Source organism: Bidens hawaiensis, unplaced genomic scaffold (genome assembly GCF_021521415.1).
Source record: "Bidens hawaiensis isolate Kalapana, Puna unplaced genomic scaffold, B.hawaiensis_p1.1 tig00007984_1, whole genome shotgun sequence".
NCBI lineage: Eukaryota > Viridiplantae > Streptophyta > Magnoliopsida > Asterales > Asteraceae > Bidens > Bidens hawaiensis.
The window spans coordinates 455,963-466,948 of record NW_027491558.1 but is presented as its reverse complement, the minus strand read 5'-3'; the positions used below and the strand labels follow the sequence as shown (position 1 = coordinate 466,948).

Genomic DNA, 10,986 nt, shown 5'->3' with positions numbered 1-10,986 from the left:
GGAACCACGGAACCTCACACGAGTCTGGCACGTCTCCCAAGGTTGTGTGTGTGTAAGTGAGTGTGAAAATAGGATGAGAATGCTTCAAACCCGTAGCCCCCTTTTATAGGCAAAGTTTTGACCATCATCGCGTAGCGCAATGGGGTTTTGCCCCAGGCCATCGCGTAGCGCGACGCCGCAATACACCAGAGGTTTCCACGTATTGACACGTGGTTGATCCGGTTACTTAACCGGGTCATCGCGTAGCGTGATACCCCCTTCCTTCTGGACCATCGCATAGCGCGACGCCCCTTTTTCTAAACTCATGGGAAACTGCATTGTGTAGCGCGATGATCTAATCTGTATACCCATCGCGTAGCGCGATGGGTCTAGAAATCAGAATTTTTATTTTTAGTCCTTGAACTTGAGTATTTCGTCACTTCTTGGTCTATCTTCCACAATTCAAAAATACTAAAGTGCCAAGTGGGCCATCAAAACGCCACATTACGCCCATCGCCCGAGCCTGTGTGCGTCGGGTGCTAAACACCCTCCGCTAGGACTAGTGAGAGTGGTTAGCCCCATAAGAACATTACCATGGAAAACTCCTTCCTTATAAAGTGCTTTTATTTCTTTCCCACCTTCCATGTGGGATGGAGTTTCCATACTTTTTTCTTAACATAAACATGCATTCATTTCTTTACTTTATTTTCCCATTACATATCTTATGAATATTTTTGGTCCTTCACTTTTAAATTTTGTCAAATTTGGACCAAAATTTTGTGGGTGTTACAACAAATGTGCAATTCCTTTTCATGCGTTTGAAGATAATAGCTTCAAATTGATGTTGGAGGCAATTGGCCAATTTGGATGTGCGCTTCCACCTCCAACTAGATATGAGATGGGAGAAACGTACCTAAAAAAAGAAGTTGACAGAACAACAAATTTGTTGAAGCCATACAAAGAGGAATGGAAAACTAACGGATGCACGATAATGACAGACGCATGGTCCGATAGAAAGATAAGGAGCATCATGAATTTGTGTGTGAATTCAAAGTTAGGAACTATTTTTTTATCCTCTACAGAATCTTCTGATGAAGCTCACATGAGTGAGCACATATATGAGTATGTAGAAGCTTGCATCAAGGAAGTTGGTCCAGAAAATGTTGTTCAAATTGTGACCGACAATGCTTCAAATAATATGGGAGCAGCAAAGTTGTTAAACGAAAAAAGGCCAACAATAGTTTGGACCTCATATGCAACGCATACTATCACTCTTATGCTTGAAGGTCTTAATTTTTTATCATGCTTTCTTAGATTTTTTAGCATTACTGTTTTTTATTTTCTTATTTATATTTTTATATATAATGTTTATAATTTATTATTTTATTAACATGTTTATTTTTTTCTGAAAGGTATTGCGATGCTACCTAGGTATCAGAAGGTTATCACTAAAGCAAAAGCATTAACCGTGTTCATATATGCCCATCATAAAACTTTGGCTATGATGAGGAACTTCACTAAAAAAAGAGATATTGTGAGACCAGGTGTCACCAGATTTGCTTCCGCATTTCTCACTTTGCAAAGTTTGGCTGATAAGAAGGCCCAACTAAAACAAATGTTTACTAGTGATGAATGGGAAAAGTGTAAGTTTTCTAAAACAGTAAAAGGGAAAAGTGCTTATAATACGGTGTTGAATACCTCATTTTGGACCGGTGTAGCTTTATGTTTAAAAGTTTTTGCCCCATTGGTTAAATTTTTACGGATGGTTGATGCGGATTGGAAGCCATCCATGGGATTTATCTATAGTGAGATTAAAAGTGCAGAAGAAGAAATCAAGAATGCTTTGGGAAATAATAAAAAAGATTATCAACCGGTTTTGGATATCATCTCAAAAAAGATGAGAAATAGGCTTGATACGAAGTTACATTTGACGGCCTATCTTCTAAACCCATTTTATCTTTATAACAATTCGGAAATCCTAGATGATATTAATGTGTCAAATGTGATTGTTGATTTAGTTGGTACAATATATCCAGAAGATCACAATTTGCAAAACCATATTGTGACGGTCGAGTTGCCGGTGTAAAAGGGTAAACAAGAAAAGTTTAGTCGGGCTATGGCATTGAAAGGATGTGAGGTGAATGACGACAAATTTGATCCAGGTATTAAATTAATGTATTTTAATTTATAACTTATATATAATTAATGTTTATACTTTATAGTTCATAGTTAACAAGTTATATAAAATTTAACTTTATCAATTTTTGAATTTACTGGTTTAGTATCATGTTTGTTTACTTTTCACATTGTAGCAAATTGGTGGGCAGCTTATGGTGCATCAACTCCCGAATTAAGAAAGATTGCTATGAGGATACTTTCTTTAACAATTAGTTCGTCGGGATGTGAAAGAAATTGGAGCACATTTGAAGGGGTTAGTAACTTTAATATTACTAGGTGAATATGAGTCAAAGTATGCTTATTTAGTTATTATTTATTAAACCATTTGTCATTTTGTTGTTTATTTTTAAAATTTGTAGGTACATACAAAGAAAAGAAATAGACTAGAGACAAGCAAAGTGAGAAATCTTGTTTTTGTTCAATTTAATACAAATTTGATGGAAAATAACATAAAAAGGAAAACTAGGGGATTGGAAGTGTTATTAGCAAGGGATGCTAGTGAGGCTCAAGATTGGATTGTCGAAGGCGATGTAGAGGAGAGTGAGCCTGGAGTTACTCATGAAGCCAAAGGCGACGATGATGAATCTTTAGAAACCCGGAGAAATGCTAGATTAAGAGAACTTGATGAGGAAGATTTCGTGTCCGAGGATGAAGAGGAATTAAATGATGAGGTTGAATATGAATCAGATGGGGTTACCATCAATGAGCAATATTGAGACACCTTGGAAGACAATGATTAAATGTTTAACATGTCTAATTATCTATCGTACATGCAACGTTTTGAAATACGCTAATATGTGACTATATGTCAACATCTATCCTTTTTTATGTATTTTGAAATTAGAATTTTAATTATGGTTGGAATGTTGGATGTAATGCAAGTATTGATTTTAGCATGCATTTTGTTAAATGAATGTAAGCTTATGATTTTTCACATGTATATAATCTTATAAAAATTAATTTCCTTTATAATTCACCATGTCCACGTACTCCCCGAGTACTCCCCGCATAGGCCGAGTACGCTCAACTCCCCAGTCGGCCGCCCGAGGAGCGCCTAGCGGCGCCTAGCGAGTTTTGCAACACTGCTCCCAAACCATTTATTTCCCGTGTTTCTAATACCTTTAGATTCAAAAAGCCCCTTGTACACCTACGTGATTAAGACAAAACACCAGGATTCCAACCACCAATTTCCCAAACCTGAATACAAAACACATCCGTTGCACATTAATACCTGCGGCCTCCTGTCGCTTTTGATGTTGCCATACCGTTGTCGCTTCTTAACCGCCATCAATGGCCACCAAGTAAGCCTCTGCCTACTCTAATTTGATTACAACGTACAAACCATCGTCGTTTCCATCGACGCTGCATATCTCTAAATCACATCGCAAACGCCACCACAAGTCGCGCCCGACTCGTTAAGACTTAAACCAATTATTACTGCCACCGAAACATCGTAGCTATGCTCTTCTTTATTGTTTTGCCCTAGCACCAAAATTGTTTGATATACAAAACTCAAAGCAAACCATTAAGATATGATATCGCTACTCGGTTTCCAGTTCTTCTTTCTATGAACCCCAATAACCGCCACTAAATTCTTGATTGAAGATTAAATACAATGATCTTGATCTTTTGAACCTTTGGCTTCGATACCAATAGAAGAAGAAGAAGAAGAAGAAGACGACGACGACGACTAGGGATTAGCCTGAAACACAAACTTGTATTATATAAACAATGTTGTAAGAACAAGACACAACACTCTGACGCCCTATTTATAGTTATCATCATGACGGTTATATAACTATCTCATGGTTATATAACTAGCTTATAACCGCCCATAACCGCCTAATATTTACATGAAGACCTCTTAACTTATAAATGCTGCATAAAACACCTCAAACTATACTTAGACCTATAACAAATTGGATCCGCAACATTTTATCAAACTTGATCACACAATTAAGGCCAACAATGTTATCTCACTAAGCAACTCTTCAACCGTAGTGTTTGACATTATACTGCAGTAGCTGCCTTGAATTCTGATTCACAAGATGATAATGATATTGTCTATTGCCTTTCAGTTCTCTAAGTTATAGGTGATTCTCCAAAATACCATACCATTAGTCGATCCTTTTTTTTTTATCTGCATTTCCACTTAACACCATACCCTGTCACCATAACCTGTTATGTTAGAGCCTCTTTGTTTCTTGGAGATGATTACATGTTCCTTTTGTTCCTTTGATGTAACATATTACTAGCTTGCTTCACTGCTTTTAAAGATGCTCCTTTGGTGGTTGTATGAATCTACTAAGTAAACCAACTGAATAACTTGGATCTGGTCTATGCAGTACAAAATGTTCATTTCTAGTTTATGGTGGATGCTCATAACCAAGTTTGTGGTCTTGTCAATAGTTGAGTATAATTTTAAACCTTATTAAAGTATGCCATGTTACTTTAAATATATATAGTTTCAAAGTGCATATTTAGGATTGATTATGTAAACATGTTAATTAATTTATCTATCTTATTCGCAAATCATTGGGTGATTAGGACTAAGGTTAAGTTATCCTTATATATATATATATATATATATATATATATATATATATATTCTTAAAAGTGCTCTTGAGAGCATTCTTATCCGGTTCCCTAAATGTTTGTGATGGGATTTTGTAAATTATAAGGTGGAGGTTTGAGTGGTTGTGAGTGTAAATTAAAGGATGGAGAGAGAAAATGTAGTGATTTTTATAAATTTGGGGAAAGGGTAGTGATTTTTTGTAAATTATAGGGTAGAGAGAAAAATTGTAATGAATAAATTACAAAAAATATATTATTTAATTAAACAGAAGAGAGAAATGTAGTGTTTTTAGTGTAATTATAGAGAGAGGGATATGGAACCGGATAAGAATGCTTTGATTGTATCATAAGCAGCATTTAATCAAGACCAAGTGGACCAGGAAGGCAGGAACAAAGCACATACTACCAGTTTGGTTCGGTAATTATGAACTGTTGGACTCGCCGGTTTTGTCAGCTTCTAAGTTAATCGGTGACCCATCTTCTATAGTTCCAGCCTTAGTTTATACAAATGATTGCCTTCGTTCCAGCGTGTGTTAAGCTTGTGACGAAGTTGATTAAGAGAAAATTGAAAACAAATAGAAGGGGCCATTAGTTTAGAATGTAGCATGCAACTCATTCTTGAAAATCGAAATATTATTTAAAGTTAAAGTTGTTAGGTGATGAAATGTAATTAAAATCTCGCAGCGGGGTCTTTAAATATGAAAACAGTATTAAGTTTTTGGTTTCTATTTATTAATTATGGTACTCTCCTTATTCACATGGAAAATATTTAGTATCAACCATATACAAAACTCCGAAATCCAAATTATGAAAGTTTTGTTACATAAAAGATTCAAACCAAAAGTCTTCAACGAGTTGTCTCGATCGGGCTTTGTCTCGAGTGTACCATTTGAACAAACTAAGACGTTAGCATTGGTTGAGAGTTTATGTTCTCTCTCTTGACAGATTGCGCACGTCTTCTTAGCTAGCTTAGTGGATTTATGAAATTTCTGTCATACCCAAACACTAAAAGCTCGATATATAGTCATATATCTATGACAAGAAGTCTCGACATTTATAATGTATACAATGTGCATCCCTAGATGATAATTGGAACTTGCATGACAAACAATATATAGTCATTTCTGTTCCATATATGGTCCCTAAAAATGTGTCACTCGATCAATTATGTTTGTCATATTATTGGTCCAGCTAGCTTTCCAAATAGTGATCCCCTAAAACCCAAGCACTAAAAGCTCGGTCGTACGTTATCTAGTGACAACAAGTTTAGATATTATCTTCATCTTGAGTTGTTTCCGGACAGTGTTCGATCCTGCATGTATCATTTTATGTAAATATGATCATTTAATTTCCTAACAATGAAGTAAACTTCTTGGTGAATCATTAATCTGTCTTCTTCCTATCAACGTTATGTTGGTGATTTTAGTCTCGATCATCAGGCGGTTTTTGGGTAATAGGGATTCACTTAAAAATTAGAATATACATTTATAGAAGTTAGGAGATACGAAGTGTACATTTGATCAAGACTGTTCTGATTTCTCGTAAATGGGGCATGAGGCATCGTCACTGGTAGTTATGGTGGTTATAACCGCTATCGGTAGCTAAGGTGGTAGTATAACTACTAATTGTAGTTATGATGGTTTTATAACTACCAAAGTAGTTATGGCGGTTATATAACTACTAGGCGATTATAACTTACCCGGTTCACAAAATTTACACGAATTCACATACTTGTTCTTGTCAAACGTTTAAGTCTATCCGATTAAAAGTTCAGAAGAACCACCGAATTATTTTGATTATCCAAGCGTTATCGATTATGAATCTCCAACACATTATCCAGCCTACTATAAAATACTATTTTTTTTTTACGTACGTGGTTGTACGGTTCCGTTGTTCAAACATATATGCTAGATAGTTAGCCAGCTAATAATCATAGTGAAAAGGTGGGAGGGTGAATGCGTTGAGATATTTGTGTCGACCGGCCTTTGGACGCTGACTAATGATGAGAATTGGATCTGGGCCACAACGTGAACCCTGTTCCATGTCCCCAGCCCAGATAATGCACCCATTATTGTTGGCCCTATATATCCAAGGTACACTTTTACTTGTACCAGCTAACCCTATATGTAAATGTAAGTAAGTGACTCGTATATATTTTGAACATATAAGTGAGTTCTGAATTTTGATCCACCTGATCTAGGCCAGCTTATGAACCAAACCCCGGTTAATTAGGTACGTAGTATTAGTTGGAGTTTATGGACGCACCTTACCTTATTTGGTTTCTAGGGTTTGAATGTGAGTGGAAGTGGCAGAGCCTTGGGTGGTTTTGAAATTTTGATACCATGTAAGATAACGTTAAACAGTTTATTGTTTCATAATAATTCATTACAATATACAGAGAACTCTGGAAACCTAAGATGGGCCCGCGGACTTACATTATAATTCCTAATAATAATATAGTCTAATAGTATTTAAGCATTATGTTAGACACAGTTTGGTTCATTATAAAACTCTAATATACAGTAGAACATGAACCCAAAAAATAATAAATTATATATAAATGTGTATGTCCAAAGTTACTGAAAATACATTTTTTTGCTTAGTTAAACTAAACTAAATTTTCACCCACTTTTCTAGCAAGAGTCCCCTTACAAAAAATCAATGCAAAGTGAAGAGGTATGTACCCGCCTCAACACCGAGCAAGGCGGGTCAACCCACAAGATAAACACATTATGAAGGCACAAAGCCAAAACCTATGCGCATGGCGCATACAAAACATGCTCAGACATCATATGCCCAGGCACACATATGCTCGCGCATCACATATGCTCGCGGCGCATATCACATGCTCGTGCATATCACATCTGCCCAGGCACACATATGCTCGCGCATCACATATGCGCCCGGCGCACCAGCGCGCGGCGCTTATCACATGCTCGTGCATATCACATCTGCGCATGAAATATCTGCGCGTGAGAATAAAGAGAAGACCTCGCGCATCCTCAGGATGGGCGCATATCACACATGCACATAATCGACCTCGTCCTTATCCAAATCAGGATTAGGGCAACCTTGATTGTGCACATCAGACAACCTTCCAGAAGGCATCTTTTTAAGGAATAAGAATATGCTGATGTTGACAGCTGCCAAATGAAAGGTCGACAACTCAGCATGACACATGTGCTACCACGTGATTACAACCAACGAGAAAGCGCCAGGTGTCCCAGAGGACACGTGGCGCAGTGCGATTGGAGGAGGCCAACGAGGTTGAGCCTAATCAGTGAAAACCCTAGCACTATAAATACAGCATCAACTCCACTTTGATGGACATTCATACTCAATCATTGACAGTTACAGACACATTGATTCACATTGAAGCATATTCAATCACACAATCATACAGAGTAACATACAGTATTCAGCTATTAAGCAATACTCTCCCAATTCCCTCACTCTCACATTATTATCTTCTCCTACACATACTTATTCTCACGCCGGAGGGTTACCCCAAAGAGGACCCCTCTGTCCCTTTCTGAGGGGTAAGTAACGGCGCTGTTCATTTTGTAGGTGGAATAACACTGAACCAGAAGAACCATCGGTGAAATAGTATAATCACACCCGAGGAAAGTTGATCTGCTACCAGTGAGTAGATCCACGTTTCTTCATTGGCGCCATCCACTGTTACAAACGGCAATCAGATCTACATAAAAAAAATAAATCACCATGGTTTCTGGCGTTCGTAACGTTGATCAAGCTCTGGAGGATATTGAACGTGAGGGTGTTAACGACGGACAGCAGGTTCTGAGGGTTCCGCGTGATTCTACGCGTACCACCAGCAACCGTCCCTTCGTCACAACCCCTCACGGCCAGACTGAAACTCCTCCAGACGATCTCACGTTACAAAATATGGCCGGCGCGAAACTGAAAGGACCAATGGGTCCAGAAGAAGAAACAAATGATCCGAATGAATGGCTCATAAACGAGCAGCGGCGTCTGATGGAAAAATACAATGAAATGGTCAAACAGAAGAAGCTAGCCGACCAAACACAAAGGCAAGCGTTTGATAAGCAGACTACAAAAAGGCCGCGCGCGCCGGAAGAAGGACATTCTGTTCACACTGCACACACTGAGTTCAGTGATGAAGAAGTGCATAGCATGAGGAAGACACGGGATACTCATGCAGGAGGCTCACAGCTCCGCGCGCCTGTGAACATGGCGCCTGGAGCCAGAGCAGATCTGGATCTGCACATGCCGTACAGCCCACCGGTCAGAGGGCAAGTGGACGTAACCACACCCTACAGACCAGCCATCTTGGTAAAACACTCAAAGTTTACTGCGCGCATTGCGCAGGCTCCCATCCAGCACAAGACCAAGATGCCAAGTGGTCTGGGCAAATATGATGGCACAACAGATCCAGATGACTTTTTGCAAGGTTTCTATAACACGGGAAACCTAGAGAGCTGGACGATGCCAACATGGTGTCATATGTTTGCTCGCTGCCTCACAGGCGCAGCGCGGGTATGGTTCAAGAGCTTGCCGACTGGGCAAATTGATGGGTTCGAGGAACTATTAGAAAAGTTCCAAGCCCACTTCGTACAGCAGCGCAGGCACACGCGCGATCCTGATGACATCATGCACTGCGTACGCAGGAATGATGAAACGATTGAAGATTACATCACTCGTTTCAATCAGGAGTCCCTGGCAATCGGGGGTATAACTGAGCAGCTCCTGCGCGTGGCCTTTATACAAGGCGCGCGCAGTGATCAATTACGACGAGCTCTCGTAAGCAAAGATGGCATGCCCACCACGTGGGCCAAGTTAATGGAGGCATCGCGAGTTTTCGCGAGAAATGAAAAACAGATTGCCCAAGATAGGGCAAGAGAAAGAGCGCATCAGGCTGAATCACCGCGCAGCAAAGAGAAGAGGGCCAAACAGAACTCTGTATGGTCCAGGTTGCAGCCAACAAGTTTTTCTTCAGCAGAAAAGCAAGCGCAACCAAGCTCACCCCAGCCCCAAAAAGATGTTCGTAATCGCGGGGATGGTGACAAGAGGGAGGGCGGCAGAGATCCTAGCAGACCTCTGCCAAGAATATGGACTCCACTCACTAAAACACCTTCACAGGTGTTAAGTACTGAGAATGTTCAATTCAAGCCCCCCAAGCAACTACACTACAAGGGACCGCAAAACAGTGGCAAATATTGTGAATTTCACAGGTCCCCGGGCCACAACACGGACGCATGCCATCATTTAAAGGATGCGATCGAGAAGGATGTAAAATCAGGCAGGCTGGCTCACTTGGTGAAAAACCAAAGAATAGAAGATGAGCAACCGGAAGGAGCCTCTGCCAGCAAGAAATACAAAAGAATCTGTGTGGCTGAGGGGGGACGACAAGGGCAGACGTCAAAAAAGAGAAGCGCGCAAATCCACGGAGATTGGCGCGAGCAGCAAGTCATCTTCCCAAGAATCAGGGGAGGCCCTTCAATAAGCAGTCCTCTCGTCATCACCACACACATTGCTCATTACGAAGTGTCAAAGGTCCTGGTGGACACTGGAAGCGAATCTGACATTATGTATGAGCAATGTTTCAGAAAGTTAGACCCGGCAGACCAAGCGCGGCTCGAAATTGTGAACGCACCAATCTGTGGTGTCTCAAATGAAATCATCCATCCCCTAGGCCAGATTCAGTTTGAACTAACTATGGGGGATGATGAGCACAAGCGAGCCGAAGTTGTCAACTTCTTGGTCTTGCCCACCACGTCATGCCACAATATGATCCTGGGTAGGGGAACGATTGCCCAATTTAATGCTGTACCGTCGCCAGCGCACGGCGCATTGGGGTTCCCTACACCAACAGGCGTAACATTTGTTTACCGCGATCATTTGTGCGCAGTGACAAGTACGCCGCGGGAAGGGAGAATGAAACTTCCAATGGCGGACAATGCGCCAGAGAAGTGGATTTTAAACCCAAAATTCCCAGAGCAAACGGTCACAATTGGCGCTACCATTTCAGACGAAACGAGATTGAGAATGAAAAAGTTGCTCACAAAATACACGTCGGTTTTCGCGTGGCAACACTCCGATATGACGGGGGTCCCGCGAGACTTGGCGCAACATTCTCTTAACACGTTCAAGTCGGTGGAGCCAACTGCTCAGAAAAAGAGAATCATGGGGGATGAAAAGGCGAAGGCCATGAATGAGCAAGTGGAGGACCTGTTGCGCGCAAACATCATCCGCCCGATCCGATACCAGACGTGG

General features: G+C 40.3%; 1 protein-coding gene across 1 annotated transcript; it reads left to right on the top strand.

The window, feature by feature from the left end:
• Positions 1 to 820: 820 nt before the first annotated feature.
• Positions 821 to 2,065, top strand: LOC143636506 (uncharacterized). The gene is made up of 2 exons (XM_077104082.1): positions 821 to 1,265; positions 1,392 to 2,065. Exons 1-2 carry the CDS (start codon positions 821 to 823, stop codon positions 2,063 to 2,065), a joined length of 1,119 nt encoding a protein of 372 aa, XP_076960197.1.
• Positions 2,066 to 10,986: the final 8,921 nt, after the last annotated feature.

Excerpts from the sequence above, each read along its gene's own strand:
- LOC143636506 (XM_077104082.1), top strand. The coding sequence starts at position 821 with ATGTTGGAGGCAATTGGCCAATTTGGATGTGCGCTTCCACCTCCAACT. Across the intron at positions 1,266-1,391 it reads TATCACTCTTATGCTTGAAG|GTATTGCGATGCTACCTAGG; the intron begins GTCTTAATTTTT and ends TTTTTCTGAAAG.